The sequence below is a fragment of the Saimiri boliviensis genome, chromosome 19 (assembly GCF_048565385.1).
Source record: "Saimiri boliviensis isolate mSaiBol1 chromosome 19, mSaiBol1.pri, whole genome shotgun sequence".
Lineage (NCBI taxonomy): Eukaryota > Metazoa > Chordata > Mammalia > Primates > Cebidae > Saimiri > Saimiri boliviensis.
Window position 1 is genome coordinate 30,178,845 of NC_133467.1, and position 20,070 is coordinate 30,198,914.

General features: G+C 36.4%; 1 protein-coding gene across 4 annotated transcripts in view; it reads right to left on the bottom strand.

Moving 5' to 3' along the window:
- ATF6 (activating transcription factor 6) overlaps positions 1-20,070 on the bottom strand; it is a 163,439-nt gene that overhangs the window by 84,889 nt on the left and 58,480 nt on the right. For 3 of the 4 annotated variants that reach the window (XM_003943380.4, XM_074390220.1, XM_074390221.1), the window contains 4 exons: positions 16,212-16,325; positions 14,759-14,858; positions 7,526-7,593; positions 4,506-4,620 (listed from right to left, as the gene is read on the bottom strand). In XM_003943380.4, the coding sequence (XP_003943429.1) occupies positions 4,506-4,620; positions 7,526-7,593; positions 14,759-14,858; positions 16,212-16,325 (397 nt within the window). The remainder of the gene's footprint in view (positions 1-4,505; positions 4,621-7,525; positions 7,594-14,758; positions 14,859-16,211; positions 16,326-20,070) is intronic. The other variant, XM_010331242.3, reaches the window with a different exon arrangement.

A 20,070-nucleotide genomic window follows, 5' to 3' on the forward strand; every position in this document is an offset into this window, starting at 1 on the left:
CATGTTTTTAGATATTAAAATATTTTGTCAAATACATGTCCATTCATAACATAAAATAATATGGCTTGCTTATTGGCTTCATTATAAATGTGTGATTCATGCTAAGCCAAACCCTGGGGCTCTGGAATCTATTTCTAAATTTCCCATATAGTATCAATTACAATAATTTCTGCCAATAAAATTAAGAACCTAAGTGGGAGAAAAAGTCTACATCCTTCTGTATAAGAAATGATGTCACTCACCTTTTTGATGAAACTGCTAGAATGTTTTACATTGAAAGATAAAAGAAAAGACCAAGTATGAGGTAATTTATTCTTTTTCATTTTAGGGAGAGCAAAATGAACAATCCAGGTATTTAAGAACTAAATTCCTGTCCCATAGCATAGTTTACAGTCATCAAGATAAAATTGACTTTCTTTCCCCTATTCCCTACTATCGAAACAAAACAAAACAAGAAAAAATAAATGTTGTCTAACTACTATTATCTAATTCAGTTCAGGTTTATCCTACTATTCCTTGATATAAAACACCAAAATGTGATAAATCAGTAATTGGGAAATGAAAGATCAAACCAGAATGTGAGATAGTCCTAATAGTATTTGTGTGAGAGACAGTCCTAACAGTCTTCCTGAATATCAAAGGGTTGGTGGGGTGGAAATCAGTAATTTTCTAAAAGAACTTTACAGTAACTAATGAGAAATCACTTTTTACAAATGCAAAAAAAAAAAAAAAAATGCAATGCCTATATATTTTTAGACCACCATTCATTATCTTTTATAAAAATACAGTCCTGGCCGGGCGCGGTGGCTCACGCCTGTAATCCCAGCACTTTGGGAGGCCGAGGTGGGTGGATCACGAGGTCAAGAGATCGAGACCATCCTGGTCAACATGGTGAAACCCCGTCTCTACTAAAAAAAATACAAAAAATTAGCTGGGCATGGTGGCACGTGCCTGTAATCCCAGCTACTCAGGAGGCTGAGGCAGGAGAATTGCCTGAACCCAGGAGGCGGAGGTTGCGGTGAGCCGAGATCGCGCCATTACACTCCAGCCTGGGTAACGAGAGCGAAACTCCACCTCAAAAAAAAAAATAAATAAAATAAAATAAAATAAAATAAAAACACAGTCCCTTTAAAGCTAGGATTATTTTCTCTATAAAAAAATACTTGTTCTCTTCCCTTAGAAAGAAATTACTAACCATGACTTCAATCTATGGCTTGACAAGTGTTACTTCTAATATCTGTTATACTGTTTTGATCAAATAACACAGTAATTATCAAGAACCTCAGAAAAACTGTCTATTTGAGTGTTAAAAGCATTCTTCTACAATAACTTCCATAAAATATACTTCAACACAATCATTTTAACACCCAGCAGGTTTCTTCTTCATAGTGCTGAATCCTATTCTTAAAAGTTTACTTTTTTTCTCCTACTTTGAACATAATTGTGTCAACAGTAAAGGAAATACTTTGTTTTCATAGGCCAGTACAGTTGTAGCCTTGTGGGAAACACTGTTCTCAGCTGCCCCCTTGCTGCTGAAAAGAAACTTTGAGGCTGGTGCTGCATAGAAATATACCAATTATGTCTGAGAGAGTAACATGAGCACAGGGAATTTTGTGAAAAGTCAGTGATCATGAGATGCTATGCTAAAGTGTTCCAAATCTCTTAGCATTTTTTATTAATGACTGAAAATAAATAAAACGCTTGATCTCCCTAGTTTTCAAGTGTCAAAGTTCTCTGGCCCTAAAAACCTGAGCTGTTAGATATTTATACCTTCAGAAAAGAATGAGCTAGTTTACTGAGAATTTCAGTGATAGTGAGTGGTAACAATAATCAGAGAATGAGCTGCTCATTCTATTGGTAGCATAGGCAGTTAACCCTCTGTGTATGTGGAGAACTGGTTACAGAGCCGCCTGCATACATCCAAATCCGCACACACTCATGTCCCACGGTTAGCCCTGCAGACTTTACATGTGTGAAAAGTTGGCCATGCATATAAGTGGATATGCATATAGCATTCTGCTAAGGTTGAGGAAAATCCACATAGGAATGGACCTGCTTCATTTAAACTTTTGTTCAAGGGTCAACTCTATTTACTTCTAACCACACCCAGTACATTCTTTAAAAAAAAAAAAAGAAAGAAAGAAAGAAAGAAAAAGAAAAGAAAAGAAAGCCAGCTACTCAGTATCACTTGAGTCCAGGAGTTTGAGTCCAGCCTGGGCAACATAATGAGACCCCCTCTCTTGTTGAAAAAAAGAGAGAAAGAGGTTTTTTCCGGTTCTGTGATGAAGGTCATTGGTAGCTCGACGGGGACAGAATTGGATGTATAAATTAGTTTAGGCAGTATGGCCATTTTTACAATATTGATTCTTCCTAACCATGAGCATGGAATGTTTCTCCATCTGTCTGTGTCCTCTCTTATTTCCTTGAGCAGTGGTTTGTAGTTCTCCTTGAAGAGGTCCTTTACATCCTTTGTTAGTTGTATTCACAGGTATTTTATTCTCTTGGTAGCAATTGTGAATGGGAGTTTGCTCATGATTTGGCTCTCTGTTTGTCTGTTGTTGGTGTATAGAAATGCTTGTGATTTCTGCAGATTGATTTTGTATCCTGAGACTTTGCCGAAGTTGCTTACCAGCTTAAGGAGGTTTTGGGCTGAGACTATGGGGTCTTCTAAATATACGATCATGTCGTCTGCAAATAGGGACAATTTGACTTCTTCTCTTCCTAATTAAATGCCCTTTATATCTTTTTCTTGCCTAATTGCTCTGGCTAGGACTTCCAATACTAATAGGAGTGGTGAGAGTGGGTATCCTTGTCTAGTGCCAGTTTTTAAAGGGAATGCTTCTAGTTTTTGCCTGTTCAGTATGCGGCACTGTTTGCAATAGCAAAGACCCAGAAGCAACCCAAATGCCCATCAATGATAGACTGGACAAAGAAAATGTGGCACATATACATTTTATGCAGCCATAAAAAATGACGACTTCATGTCCTTTGTAGAGACATGGATGAATCTAAAAACCATCATTCTCAGCAAACTGACACAAGAACAGAAAACCAAACACTGCATGTTTTTACTCACAGGCAGGTGACAAACACTGAGAACACTTGGGCACAGGGAAGGTAAGGGGTTGAGGGGAGAGGAGGGGAAGGACAGCCAGGGGCGGGGAGGTTGGGGAAGGATAATACTGGGAGAAATGCCTGATGCAGGTGACGAGGATGGTGGAGACAGCAAACCACCATGGCATGTATGTACCTATGCAACAATCCTGTAGGACGCAGGATGTGCACATGGACCCCAGAGCCCAAAGTACAAAAAAAAAAAAGGAGAGAGAAAGAAAGAAAAAATGGCTTAAGATGGAAACCACCACTGAGGAATTCCAACTCATTCATGTGCTCCTGGGTTAACATACAGCACTCTAACAGAGACATTCACATGGCAACTCTATGAAGAAAATATTTTCATTTTATGGCAAAAGTAGGTGAAATATAAATAGCTATGCATTTTTTCCATTTAGCCTAAGATTCATAACATTCAACAGTGCTAGTATAAACATTTACTTTTACGTAAGCTAACTGATTATCTAACACATTCTCCACCAACCTAATGTTTGATTAAAAAGATATAAAAGAGGAATAGAGTCAAAGCTAACTGATTATCTAACACATTCTTCACCAACCAAATGTTTAAGAAGACGTAAAAAAGGTATAGAGAGTCAGAGCTAACAGATTAACACATTCTTCACCAACCATGTGTTTGATTAAGAAGATATAAAAGAGGAATAGAGATTCTTAGGAATATAGATCCAAACATTCCACAATTAATACAATAATCAGCCTACAATCCATCTCAAACCTACATTTCAGAAGTCTACTTCTCAATAACCAAATGGGAATTGGTTTAAAAGCCTAAAAAGGAAAAGCCTAAATAGAATATTTTTATCTTTTTACTTTTCCTTTTGTTATAAACAGTATGGCTATCAGGATTACAAAGAATAAAAATCAACAAGTAATTTATATTTCCTAAATATAAATTCATAGTGTGACACCAATTCCATGTTCATCTTTATAATACTCAGCAGCTCAAGTAAAGCATGTATTACAGTATTTAGACTGTTCCACTCACATAATTTATTTTATATTGCTTCCTGTTTCTCACATCTTTGTATTTTCCACAATATTCACAATACCGCAAGTACTTAAAAATATTTGCTTTGTTCTTTTTTTTTTTTTTTTGAGACGGAGTTTCGCTCTTGTTACCCAGGCTGGAGTGCAATGGCGCGATCTCGGCTCACCGCAACCTCCGCCTCCTGGGTTCAGGCAATTCTCCTGCCTCAGCCTCCTGAGTAGCTGGGATTACAGGCACGTGCCACCATGCCCAGCTAATTTTTTGTATTTTGAGTAGAGACGGGGTTTCACCATGTTGACCAGGATGGTCTCGATCTCTCGACCTCGTGATCCACCCGCCTCGGCCTCCCAAAGTGCGCTTTGTTCTTTCAAGATGAACTTACCCTTCGAAATGACACAACATAAAACGTGTCTCCCCTTCTGCGGATGGCTTCAAAAAAGTCTTGATAACTTCTAGGTGAAGCATAATATACTTGTAGCTCACTCCCTGAGTTCCTGCTAAAGTAAAAAAAATAAGGTTTTACTAAAATAAAAAGTTTAATGTTTCCCCAAAATACTTCCCATTCTAAGGCTACGTCTGAATTCTAAGAGTCTCTCTCAACCAAAATATTAGTTGCACTTTGGCAGTAATTTTTATAACAACATTTTGTAAAGCCCAAGATCAGGGTATTTTATAAGATCTCATTTACTGATGCTAAAATTCAGATTTCTGAATCAAGGCTCTAAAATGTACTAGATGGTCAAGTAAGTTGCAAAGCATGTAAAAATAATAAAAGCATCAGAAAATAGATTCTGCATAGGCTCAAATTATTTTGAAATTTTTAGTAATACAAATTAAATCTGAGGCAAAGTTATTTCTCACCACTCTGTCAAATATATGAAGGTGTGCTTGCCTATGAGGCTGTGTGAAAGGTGGAAAAAGCTTAAGATTTGAAAACAAACAGAACTGGTTTAGAATTCCTGCTTCACTTCTCAAGTGGGCATTCTTAGGTAAATTGCCGTCTATGAGCAACTTATTTCCTCTTCAATAAAAAGAGGATAACCACACAAACCCCGCAGGATTGTTATTGGAGAGGTTATATATGTAAAGTGCCAAGCATTGGATCCTGTTCTTCAGGAGTCACTAAACAATTGCTAGTCACTGATATTAAAAGTACCATGTATGTGCCTTACTAAAATTAAAAACTAAAATGATAATACCTCAAACAACATCATACTCCAAAAGATACAGTCAAATGATTCTAACAGAGTTCTTGATATGTTCTGGATCTTCTAGTGTTTAGGACCAATATCCAGAAGAGTTAAAGAGATCCTATGTTTCGTTTTTCTTCAAAGAGAAAATTTGTATGTATCAATCAAACATTATTTATTAAGAGAAGAAAAAGACTGACCTAAATGGAAATAATAAATGAGTCATAAGAACTTCCTTTGAAATAATTCCGTTTGTTCACTAGGCCATTTCTGATTATAATATTTTGAATATATAGTCACTGCTTGCTATTTTGTGATGGTTATGTTCTAAAAAGTTACTGACAACAATGAATTAGTGAATCCTAAACCATTCTCCTAGGGGAAATACAGAGTTAGGTTCCTGCAAGCCTCTGGTTACAATATTTTGGTCAAGTGATCAACATATAGCCTTACTTATGTGTTTCTGTTTAAAGACACCTTCTTTGACATATATTATTCATTCACTAACTTGAACTCACAGCCAATAGCACTATAAATCATGCCTGAATGAAACTTCTCTAATACACAGTTTCTCCACACAATACATCACAGCCTGCTTGGGCTTAGGAACACTAGACAGCAATTCAGCAATATGCCTGTGGGTCATTTCAAACAGCAAAATTATCAACAAAAAGCACAAAAATATGAAAAACGTGGACTGTGAAAAGGACCTTATTTATACAGCTGAAACTAGAAGGCAAATTGTTTCCTTGTTCAACCTCACCAGGGAGCATCTATGCATGTCTGCAAATGATGACAAAAGCACTGCTAATATTGATTTAGGGATTACAAATATGTTTTAGCAGATTTTAGTAGGTGAATTAGCAAATATGGAATCCACAATTAATAAATATTAACTGTAATTCACTAAAACATTTTAACTAATGAAGAAATACCATGCCATCATAACCATGCATCCCAAAATTGATATTTTTAAAAAATAAATGTATTATAACTGAATGATATACTCTGGTTAGGAGAGAATTATTACTTACTATTTAAATATATTTTAATTATCAATTTCAACAGGATAATACAATTTCAGGATTTTAAACATTCATGATTGCTGATATGCTGTGTCTTGCCATTTAATAGGAATTCTCAGTTATTAGCATAATGAATAAAATAGCTTTTGACTTACATTTTTACTATCTATGTTTTTTTCTCAGTGCCTAGAACACTGGCACACAGTATATTCTAAGTAAATATTAAATTAATATTAATAAATAATGAACTACAAATGTGTGGTAGAGCTACAGACAGAAGCTGAGATTCTCAGCTTTCACTTCAGTGATACTATTTTCAGTAACATCACATCATTGTCATTTATCATTTTGGGGCAGCATTTAATATGCACCAAATACCATGCTAAGTGCTCTAAATATATTAACTAATTTAACCGTTACATCAACTCTGTCCAGCATTTTGTAAATGAGGAAACTTTATTTGCATGTAACCTGCCTGAGGCAGAGTTATAATTTGAACTCTGCCCAATAGACCAAATAAAGCTAGCATCTTAACCATGATACCATATTGCTTCCCATATTATCTCTTTCCCTTTGAAGATATTTAAACCTCCAGATACAGCATTCTCTTTGAAATCTTTCAAAATCTTAAGTAGTATTGTGTAGTAAAAAATGTACTGTAAGTAATAAAGCTAGGATCTGAATTCTGAGTCTGCCACTAGGTCTTATGACTCTGAAAATTTCAAAAAGTAAATATATGACTTGACCAGTTTTTCTGTATATAAAATATACTTTTAGTTATTATATGGATTTAAAGATAAATGTATGTAAAGCACTTAGCAGGATACCGGGCACAGAGCACTAAAAAAGTAACATTCCCTTCTCCTAGGCTCATGAAACAGATGCAAATCAAGGGCAAGAGAGCTACGGGTATTCAAGACTTTCATCCAAATGATGATAGAACAGCATTCTGACTAAATCTGTATTTAAGGGATTTGGAAGAGTTGAACTTTAGAAATTATCTGGCTTTATTCCAACTGCTCAGTAGTATACGTTTCATATATATATGTATGTATCAGTATATAATTAATATAAAATCATAGATGAGAACAAATTAATTTAAGGTGAAAGGGAAGTGTGAGTTTCAACTTTATTAAAACTACCACCTATTTCAAATTCCTCTGCCAAGAGCTTCCACACTGTTTTACCTGATACTAGTGGTTTCTGTGTATTGAACAGCCATCAGCTGAGAATTTGAGCCCTGTTCCAGAGCACCCTGGAATATTTAAAAAAAAAAAAAAAAAAAAAGTTTAATATTGTATCATGAAATTATATGAAATCCTCCTATACTGGTTCATTCTATACTTACATACTTACATTTGTTAAACTTGCATTGCTAAGATTTCTGATGTATTCAGTTCAAATAATTAAACACTAACAAATATTAGAACTATTTAGGTCCATTAGGGTCTGGGAGAAGTCTTATGGAGATTAAGGCATTTAAGGCACTTTCCATTAAGTTTAAAGAAAGAGCCCAAAAGCTTAGTCCAAGCACCACAAATTTTATGACCAAGCCACATAAGTTTTAATGGACATATAACAATATATGCTTGTCTAAAATAATTCTCTTACCAATGACAAGTTCCTAAGAAGTATGAAAGGTCCATAATGAACCTAGATCCTATTGTTTACTGAGTTAAACACAGAGATCTTCATGCCAAAATACATCTATGAACTAAGCCATCATTAAAGAGTTCTCACTGATGACTCTTGGCAAGAGAACAGTTCAATCTAGACCCATTAGTGGCCCACATATGCTACACTGGAATCCTGTCTTTCACATAGCATTTGCTTTGCATCATGCCTTTTTATTCTCCCTGGTAGTTTTGAAAGCTGATTTTCAGAAGAGATTTGTCAGGGTATCAGCATTCAAGAGCATATTACCAACTTCTATTACATTAGAAAGTAATCTTACCCTGTCAAACAATGATTTAAATAGTTTTTTAATCATGTCTTCATTACTGTGGCCATATATCCGTATTTTAGTAATCAAAGCACCTACACGCGCCCAAGCTACAAAATTAAATATTTGACTTCTGCCTTTACGAAGCTCGCAGTTTAACTGGGAAGACAGATACAGGAAACCAATACAATGTGATAAGTGCTAAAAGAGCACGTATAAAAGTTTAAGAAAGAAAAGAAGAGGAAACAATTTTGTTTGGTGGATGGAACCAATATGCAGGGTTGACTATGGGGCTTCCAACTTCTGGCTCTGTAACAAGTCAAAGATCTTACTTTATAAAAATCTAATGTGGGTCTTGTAATATTGTAGGTGCTCAATTAATGTTTTAACAACAAATGAAAAAAAATCACCAATAAAATTAAAAGAAACACACAGTTAAATAATGAAATGCTATACTTACTGGAATAGTTATCACGTAAATAGTAAATAAAGCAAAAACTAAATTATAGCTAGTTGATAAATACAAGGTTTCAAATGAACAGAATTAAACAGCTGGTGAATTTGAAATGATTTGTACTACTTTGGCCCATATAAAATAAGCAAAGAAGTCTGAAAGAAGCCAGACTTCTTTCCCTAGTCTCAGAAAGGAATGGGTAGGCCTTAGGGAAAGCCAAGTTACAGAGATAGAAGGTAAACAGAAAATAGATATTCCGTTTACCTATCCAAGAGTTTTAACAATTCACTAAGGACGCTCTGAAAAACTGGTCATGAGCTTTTGCATTTTTAGCTGTGTGGGTTTAGCAAAAGATCATAATTGGCAAAAATGTGAGAGGCATTTACACAGAAATGAGAGGATGTTAAAATGTCCAATTATGTTGCAGATCTGTTTCTCTAGTTCTGTCACTTTTTGCTTTGTGTATGTTGAAGCTTTGTTATTGTTATATGTTTAGAATTGTTAAATCTTTGTATGCTCCTCTTATCAATAAAAAATTTATTTTGTTGTCTCAGAATAACCTTTGTTAGGAAGTCTACTTTTTCTGATTAATATAGCCATGCCAGCTTTTTAATGCTTCATGTTTGCATGGCATACACACTTTTTCACTTTTATTTTCCATCTGTTGGTATCTTCATATTTAAAATCTTATTTCTTATAAACAACATATAGCTGGATCTTTCCTTTTTTAAAAAAATCTAGTTTGAAAATTTCTTCCTTTTAATTGATGTGTTTAGCCCTCTGAATTTAATTACTAATATAGTTGGATTTAAGTCTACCATCTTGGTATGCATTTTTAATTTATTCTATTTATTCTTTATGTGTTTCTCTTTTTCTGTCTTTTCATCAAACTGCATTTTTTTTTTTAGCATTCCATTTTTATTTATTACATCGTCTTTTTAGCTATACTTCTTTTCTTTTTAAGAAACAGGGTCTTGTTCTGTTCCCAAGGCAGGAGAGCAATGACATGATCATAGCTCACCACAGCTTCTTAGCTCCTGGGCTCAATCAATCTTCCTGCCATAGCCTCCCTGGTAGCTGAGATTATAGGAACAAGCCACCATGCCTGGCTCTAGCTGTACGTCTTTAGGTTGGCTTTTAGTAGTTGCTCTAGAGCTTATACTTTGATCTAAGTTACTGTAGTAGATCTTGAAATATTATTTGAACAACATAAAAACTTTATTAAGAGTGTAATTCTGCCGGGCACGGTGGCTCAAGCCTGTAATCCCAGCACTTTGGGAGGCCGAGGCGGGTGGATCACGAGGTCAAGAGATCGAGACCATCCTGGTCAACATGGTGAAACCCCGTCTCTACTAAAAATACAAAACATTAGCTGGGCATGGTGGCACGTGCCTGTAATCCCAGCTACTCAGAAGGCTGAGGCAGGAGAATTGCCTGAACCCAGGAGGCGGAGGTTGTGGTGAGCCGAGATCGTGCCATTGCACTCCAGCCTGGGTAACAAGAGCGAAACTCCGTCTCAAAAAAAAAAAAAAAAAAAAGAATGTAATTCTATTTATCCCTCCCTCTCTTTGTGTTCATATTGTCTTATATTTCACTTCTATATAAGCTATAAATCCCACAACAAATTGCTATTATTATTGCTTAAAAAAAGACAACAGTCGGCTGGGCGCGGTGGCTCAAGCCTGTAATCCCAGCACTTTGGGAGACCAAGGCGGGTGGATCACGAGGTCAAGAGATCGAGACCATCCTGGTCAACATGGTGAAACCCCGTCTCTACTAAAAATACAAAAATTAGCTGGGCGTGGTGGCGCGTGCCTGTAATCCCAGCTACTCAGGAGGCTGAGGCAGGAGAATTGCCTGAACCCAGGAGGCGGAGGTTGCGGTGAGCCGAGATCGCGCCATTGCACTCCAGCCTCGGTAATAAGAGCTAAACTCCGTCTCAAAAAAAAAAAAAAAAAAAAAAGACAACAGTCTTTTAAAGACATTTAAATACACACACACAAGATAGTTGTCTTTTTTTGTCTTTTTTTTTTTTTAAAGGCCTGTGCTTTTTACCCAAATATTTGTCCATTCTGATTTTCTTACTTCCTGCTAATCTGGGGTTCTCTCTAGTATCATTTACCCAAGTCCTTTAAAAAACATCTTTAGCATTTCTTACACTGCAGGTCTTCTGGAGACGAATTCCCTTGGTTTTCTCTAGTGAAAATGTCCTTATTTTGCCTTCATTTTGAAAGATATTTCATTAATTTTCCTCTTTACCTTTTCTAAAAGGTAAACTGTCTAGGAAGAAGGTAGAACTATGAAAACAGGACAGTCAAGTCAAAGATATAATAATGCTTAGATACAGCAGATATTTCAAAGAAATGTCAGTTCACTAAAATTACAGAATATTTTGTAAGACTTTGGGATACTCTTAGCAACTGAAAGTGGTATCTGGAAGAAAAGAAGGTTGAAATGAAAAAAGAAAAAGGCGAGCAGTTATAGCCTCTTTACATTAAGAAAGAGAATTGTTTAAAATCTTAATATGCTTTGCCATTGACAACAGAATGAAAAATTCTTCTCCCTCCTCTAACCAGGAACTTCTTTACGATTGACAAATACAGATTCTTCCCCATCATTCCCTTCTATAGTAGCTAAGATTCCCATAATTCTGAGCATATCTAAGTTCCCTACAGAAACATATGTGCCCAAAATAGCATAGAAAGAAATAAGACTAAACTACAAATCTCCTCCAAATGAACAGACAGTAAAATTAAAAGAAAATTCTTTTTCTTGCATTGGAATTCCTTTAAGATTAAAGAATACCAAGCACCCCTTCCACAGTAAATGCTCAATTCATTTATCTAATGAACAGTAAAGAAAAACATGACAAATTATATCTAATGATAAGGCCAAAAAAAAAGCATTTGGAGCAAGAATTTTAATCTAATTTTTCATTAAGTCCATTATACTAGCTGTGTGGGATTACCTACTGGCAATGATCTATTCCTGACTCCTGTGTTCTTCCTCTGTATAGCAAAGGATGGAAGCCTGAAACCTGTATCACTCAAACTATTTTGCCACCAGGGTTCTGGATATAATTTAGATTCTGCCAATAAGATGCACTTGCTTCATACTTGGAAAGCAGAAGGGGGATAGAGTCCATTTTTCCTTTGACCATGGTGGCAGCTGATGTGTAGGCTTTGACAGACAAGAATTTTTGAAGTACTAGACTCCACATTCCAATGCCAATAAGCAGCTTTGGGACTTTGGGGTGCTTGTGACATTGTTAATGATTGCCTGCAGCCTCTAGAAGTACTAACCAATAAAGTTACCTACTATAGTGGGTGAAAAAAGTTGTTGGAGAGGCCAAGAGAAGCACACAGTAGATAATTACAAAATTTCAGAATTTCAGTTTGAGCTCACCAACACTAACCTCATTTTATGTAGGAAAACAATCCCATAATAGTTAAAAACCCGTGTTTCTTATTGTCCTTTTAATACACTTTGGAACATAACATATACTGATTCCAATTAATATGAAATAATTAAACAGTTTAAGATGTTTCCATTAGCATGTAAACTTGGTGAAAGATTTCCCATCCAAAAAATAAAACTCTTCCTTGATTCCTGTAACTACCCCATTTCTCTATTCTCATGTATAGGGATCACCCTGAAATAATGTTCTCCACTTCCTCCTCTGTTATTCCCTCCCTGAATCCACTTCAGTTGGCTTTTGCCATCACCACTCCAAGGAAAGAACTTTCACCAAGGTCACTAACAAGTTCTAACGGTCAATTCCAAAAGTAATTCCTCACTCTTTAGCTTAATCAGCGTCTCTTAGCTCTCTTAGCCCCTGTAACTAACTGCTACATCCCCTTCTTTAAAAACTTTCTTTGCTTGAGTTTTGGGACACCACTATCCTACATTTTCTCTATTTTACTGGCCAGCGACCCTTATTCCTTTTCAAGTACTGGTTCCTCTTTCTCTTTAAGCCTGTAATGTTGGAGCTGGCCCAGAGCTTGGTACCTCACTCTCTTTTCTTCCCACTTTATTTCTCTCTAGGTAGTAGCACCGCAAATTAAACTTCCAGTTTCAACCTCTCTCCTAAACTCCAGACCCAGATACCTGATTGTCCACTTGACTTCTCCACTCGAGTGCCTAATAGCCATATCAAACTTAACATATTTAAAATTATTGACTCCTGCCTCTAACTTCTCCTTCTCCAGTACTGGTCTCAGTAAATGGTATCACCAATCATCTGTCACCTAAGCATATGATTTATCATTATATCAAGAATTTATATAAGCTTTACTTTCAAACTATATTTAGCATCCAAGTACTTTCTGCCACCTTCATGACTACCACACTAGTACACTAGTATGGACCACAACAATCTCTCACCTAGCTCACTAAAATGCATTCTTAACTTGTCTCCCTACTTCCAGTCATGCTCCCTATCACGGTCCACTTTATGTAGCAACAAATTTTTCAAAATATAAATCAGATCAAGTCACTCCCTTACTCAAACCTTTCAATGGCATCCCCTCAAACCTAGGATGAAATCCAAAGTTCCCACGAAAGCCTAGGAAGTTTGCTATGTGCTTCTGTCTGCTGCCTCTCTAATCTCATCCACCACTCTCCCTCAGCCCCTGCATTCCAGTCGTACTCAGCTTCTTCATGTTCCTCAAATATACAAACTGTTCCCTCCTGAGGGTCTTTACATTTGCTGCTCCCTCTGTCTAGAAGCTCTTGCTCCAGATTTTCCCCTAAATCTTTACATTGTTATTTCAGTCACTTTTCTGTCTATGGCAAAAGCAATGTTCTCACCCAACCCTTTTCTTCTTCTTGAGCACACAGAAAGATACATGATTCCAGTCTCTCTTGCAGTAGGTTGGGTAAAGTGACAAGAGTTTTAGCCAACTAAACATTGTCTAAAATCCAGGCCTGTTCCCTAAAACATTTTGCATAATCCACCAGACTCTCTCTTCCCTAACATCCCAAGCTGTAAGCAAAGAATTTTAACTTGTTGGGGCTACACAGTAGAATGAACCCAGATCCCCTTACTCGCTGCTTGGAGAAAAGCAATCCTAGAAGATGATGTCAAATTTTGTGCAAGTGAAAAATTTTTATTCCATTAAGCTACTAAGATTTTGGAGCCTGTTATAACAGCTAGCATTAATTACCTTGACAATGCCATCTTAAGGTAAGACTTCTTCAGAAGCCTTGCCTGACCACTCAGTCTAGTAACTCATTTCTTAATTCAGATTCTAACCTCCTATGCTGCTCTGTGTTTCTGTAGAGAACTCATCTCTAATTTTGAGTGTGTTTGTGTATTTATTTGCTTGCTTATTGTTTAGCTCTCCCACTAGAGAGTAAACTCCATTAAGGTGGGGACTTTATCATACTCACTCCTTTATTTCAGGGTCAAGAATAGTCCTTGACTCATTATTGGGAACTTGTATATGCCTATTGCTAGTCTAAGTGCTAACAACAAATATTTGATGAATGATGGAATGACTTAATGGTGTTTTGTGGCAAACAACATTGAGATGGAAGCCTCACTTAACAGATTCTAAGTAAGATCTGTCATTAAGCCAGAGTGGTAAATATCTAAGTCCAGAAATGCCCTCCATGGATGTGTCTTCATTTCCAAACTGTCCCATGTCTCAACATTCTCTTTTTGAAAAGCTCTAACAAGAGAGGAGATAAACAGTATTATTTATTATACCATTGTGCCAAAGACATTTGATGTAGATATCCATGCATAGGAACTCCTGGCTTGAAAGCAAATTTGAAGGTGAGAGCAAGAAATCATACAATGCCTGATCAGGGAACTACTAATACTACAAACTCTAAACTAGTGCTATAAAACCTGGGAGGAAGACTTCAGTGGCAATGACAACTGCATCAGAAGCAGCAGGAGACAGTGGGGAGTGGCTAAAGCTCAAGCTTACCAAATCTTCCAGGGAAGAGAGCAACCCAGCTGGGAGAAGCCTTCCAACAAATATGCCAGCTATTGTTCAAAGACAAGCAGAAACAAACCTGAAGAATGCGGGTTTTCTGTTGATTATTTGTCATTCTTCTTGACTTGGTCCTTTCTACTTCATGTCTATGAACCCATCCTCGAAGTTCATGATTTAACCTATAAAATATAGTTTAATTAATTAAACATAGAAATCAATGTTTCGCCCTGTGGGTGGAAATGAATCTAATCATTTGTAGATTCCAAAGAGCATTCTGAGTGCCTGATGACGCAATAGTTTTGATCTGAAAAAACTGATATTTTTATTAAGATACGCATTTTTATATGGTAAACTCGTCAACTATGCATTCAAAATTCAATGAAAACTATAGCTAAATACCTGCCAAATACAAACACAAGATGCTAAGGTTTTTCCACCAAAAAAAGTATTTCCTTGCCAGCACGGTGGCTCACACCTGTAATCCTAGCACTTTGGGAGGCTGGGGTGGGAAGACTGCTTGAGCCTGGGAGTTTGAGATCAGCCTGCACAACACAGTGAGAGACCCTGTTTCTACAGAAAATAAAAAATAAAAAAAAAATTAGCTGGGCATGGTGGCATGTGCCTGTAGTACCAGCTACTCAAGACGCGGAGGCAGGAGGATCGCTTGAGCCTGGGAGTTTGGGGCAGCTGAGGTATGATCGAGCCACTGCACTCCAGCCTGGGCAACACAGTGAGACTCTGTCTAAAAATAAAACAAAACAAAATAAAAAGTATTTCCTGTTTCTGTTCTTGGGCTATGTAAACACAAACATTTGAGACACTGTAGAGAACTTAACGAGTCATAGGATCCCTAACAACAAATAGACTGCATTAAAGCCTTTTGAAAATCATGCTCTTTTGGGAGAATAAAAAGAATGAATCTAATTGCCTGGGGCAAAAAAAAAATTCTAATTTTTCAACACAGGAAATAAAAGCGTAGCTCAAATATAACTTCTTTTACTTTGCTTACTTCTTACAGCAGCTGTAAAGATGTTAAACTGTTTAACTGTAGTTGATCACTACCTATCACAAAAAAACCTGAGGTAGTTTTTGAGGTTTAAGGATAAGGTCCAAAATCACAGGAAAAAAATTCAAGGGAAAAGTTGATAAAGAAGTGTGTACTAATGGTAAGGTATCTCCAGAATCACATATCTACAAATTATTATCTTCCTAATTTGAAGAAAAAGGTACTTTCTGCTATAAATGTTAGCAACTGTTAAGCCTAACACTTACACTGAAATTTTAGTATTAATTTCCTTCTGTAGTTTTCAAAGAAGACAGATTTCAGTAAGCAACCATCACATAAAACAGACCCATCACCATCCCTATCAGGTTGGTGGACAAACTGGACAACTAATATGCCTACAGTTATCCAACAAATAATTCAGAGATTCTCTCAGTCATTTAATAAACCTGACCAATTACTTGTCTGGGTTTCAAAGCCAAACATGGGAACCAACTCAGATGTTTCTGCAATAATCTCCAACACTCACCTGAGAGATTCTGTTGTGTTAATGAGGGGCTGACAAGGAGGGGGAGGAATATAAAGCAACGGTTCTTCAGTTAGCACCATCAGGGCTTTGTCATTTGAAACAGAATGATCGTATCTGAAACATGGATGCACAAAATTTGTTTCCTTAGATCTTAAATTCCTAAGAAATTTGCTATAAGAAAAGCATCATTAGTGTTAACTTTTCATGAAAATTTTAAAAAGTAAATAGAACACACTGCAAGATAAAGTATAAAATAAGGAAACTTATTTTACATGAAATATCATTTTCTGATTGTCTACAGAGACAGCATGGTAATTCACATTTGTCCAGTCACCATTTATTGAGCAATTAATTTGCAATAAGAGATACAATAACACATGGTTCATTATGTCTTCAATGAGCTTAAGACATACACAATACTGCTGGTACAGAGGTGGTAATACAGTAATGGGTAACTGAGGGGAAAATCAACTGGTATTATCTGACCAGAATAGTATCCCTAAAACAGGTAGAGAGAGAGAGAGAGAGAGAGGGAGGGGGAGAGAGGGGGTGGGGAATGTGTATGTGTGTGTGTGTGTGTGTGTGTGTGTGTGTGTGTTTATGTCAGGGATAGGGTGAGACATAAAATACTTGGCAGGAGAAAACTGAAAGAGTTGAAAAGCTGAATATAAACTATGGAATCACAGAAGAATTTGAATTACTAATAAAACACCAGGGTGACTAATATTAACTAGTTACTCCATTTGCTTCAAAAATATATACTTTCCTAGCCATCACACTGTGAATTCATATCCAAGGTGTGATGGAGGAAACAAAATCAGACTTGAAAGTTAGAATTTGAGTTGTGGACATTACTGTTATTTATGCTCTTTAGTCAGCAATCCTAATCTCTCTCACTAACAAAACTTGCATCTCTCCCGAATTTCTTTATATAGGATGATCTGGATTTAGAAAACTATATATGCTAATATCCCAAAAGAAAACATGTAAATACATAAAACTGAACATAGTGAGATTCACACTTTGCATTTATTCATTCAACAAATACTTGCTGAATACCAACTGTGTGGCCAGGTATTGTACTCGGTGTTGAGAATCCAGTAGGGAATGACAGAATCAATGTTTCTGTTCCCAAAGATCTTAATGGGGAAGATGGACCAAACAGAAGAAAATAAATGCATAAAATAAATCCAAACACTAGTACGTGCTATGAAAGAAACAAATGAATGGTTGGAATGGAAAAACAACGGTAGTATATACTTCAGACAAAATGGTCTGAGAAGGAGATGGTAGTTACACCAAGGCCTAAATGATGAGAAAAAGCCAACTCTATAGAAACTGGGGTAAGAGTGTTCCAGGCAGAGAGAGGCAGGTGGGGGAAAGGTGGGCTCAAAGAACTTTAAAAAGACCACTAGCTGAAGAGTGGGGAGGTAGTAGGGAACAGGATGAGTTTGGAAAGAAAGAGATCAGATCATAATAAGGAATTACTAAATGTAGTAAGTCACAAAAATGTTTCAAATACAGAAGTGATATCTTTTAATTTACATTTATACCTTGCCACAGTACCAAAAATGGACTCAATGGAGACAAGAGGGGAAGCTAAGAGACCAATTAGGAAAGAGCTATGGCAACCCTGGCAAGAACTGATGAGGGCATGGACTGGGCTTATGGCAGCAGAGACAGAGAGAAGTGGACCAATTCAAGACAATTTTTTGAAAAGAATATCAACAATACTTGTTGAAAGAGAGAAATCAGGATTTCTGGCTTAAGCAATGGAAAGGAAAAAACACAGCTGTAGAAAATTGGTTGGAAGTAAAATAGGGAGAGGAACTGAGTTCCACAGTGTACATGTTAAGTTTGAAATGTTAAAACGGAGATGCCAAAGAGACTCTTAATATATGTGAGTCTGGAGACTCAGAACAGAAGTCTGGACTGAAAACATAAATTTGAGAGTCATCAGGAAATAAAGATATGGATTGTGCCCGAAATTATGGATGAGTCACCTACATGCACAAAAAGATTTTTAAGTTTCCAGTTCCAAACCTGGAGATTTGGGTAAAGGAGGAGGCCACAAAGATTACTGTGAAGCGGCAGCCAATAAAAAAAAAGGAAACTAAAAAAAGTAGCAACACAAAAGGAAAGTCTTTCAAGGAGCAAATGACCCACACAGCCAAATGCTCAGGAAAGGGCAAGCAAAATAACAGAAAGCGCTGGCCCCTTAACAAAAATAATTTTGGTAGAGTCAAAGGCTAACTTCAAGTTAAAAGTTAGAGATACGTATTTATGCCACACAAGAGAGAAAAGAAACAATAGCAGAGGATACACAGAGCACTCTTCCCTGCAACTTGCACCGGGAATATTCTCAATGTCCTCTCTTGCAGCTGTAAGAGTTAAGTAGGTTTAAGTTGTTTGGAATAAAACAGACGCGTTGGTGCACAGGTAATAACTGCATACACAAAAGGATCAGCCTAAAATGAAGCACTGAGTGAGAAGAAAAAAATATCTGTTTGGTGTTTGATAAATCTGAATGCCTGTAAGAGGAGGTTGCTTAACACCGCCTCTTATAAATCTATGACATACACATTATTTTAAAAACCATGCCAGCATACTTAGAAAAATACAAACACCGTAGTCCATGAGAAAAGTCTAAAACTGCTTTTAAAAATATATTTCTGATTTGAACTCTAGTAATGATTTCTGCAAATCTGCGCCGTCTGGCTTTGTTTTATCAGCCAAAAATATTCTTTGGAAAAGAAAAAAAAAAGTCTGATAGGAGAAATACCAGGACAAGGACTGGGTGGAGTTAAAGCAGAGAGAAAATCAGCCAACATGCAATCTGGAGACAATTAGACCAACATTAACCCAGAAACAATCAGAGTTCTAGTCTGCTTGCAAACACTTTATGCCAAGAGAAAAAAAAATCAGCAAATAAATCACTAAAGGACAGTGCTAGGGAGCTAGAGTAAATGAGAATTCTTGGAGTAAAGACTAGTTCTGGCTGACATCTTGTAAGATAAGATGACTATTCTTTCCCATTGATCCAGGACAGGGGTACTGATGTTCCGATATAATTATTACTAGCACTACCTCTGCTTCTTAAAAGTGTCCCCGCGTTTGATTGAAAATTATATAGTCATATTATTTATATGCCACACATTTCAATGACTGAAAAAATTTATGTAGTTAATTACTAAATGACAGGCAAATACAATATTATAAACCATGGCATCAGAATCTACTCCTTTTTCATTTGAGCAAGGTCTCCTAACTCTCCTTAGAAAAAGAAACATAAAGTAAGCTGCATTTAAAAATAAGTATAAGTATCGTGGCTGGAAATAGATAAAATATCTAAAATTCAGTCCAGAACAAAGTAATATAAAGTGCTTTCAAGTGTTTCACAAACTTTTTTGGTATCTTTAATTTAATGTTTATACTGATAAAAGCAAGAACATCAAATTAATGGACTATATTTAAATCTCTTAAGTTGCTGAATACGTAATATTTCAAGAGACTTGCATATAATCAAGAATCCATAATCTTTCCTGTTTTTTTTCTTTTTTTCCAAGACCAGTAACCTAGATTAGTCACTCCATGGTGACTTTGGAGTAGGGAGAGAGAAAATAGATTGCATTTCATGTACTACTTTGAAAGCTGATAAATTTCAGCCAGAAAGTCATTCAGACTTCTATGTTGAACTAGTATGATCAGATTACTATGCTTTCTGGGAGCCACCATGTTATCTTATGCTAATGTGGATAAAAAAGTGAAGGCTTCTATTTGCTGCAGTTAGTGCAGAACAAATAATATTCTTGTAAAGGTTACCTGAATTGTAATTTCAAGAATTCAACCCATAACTTGT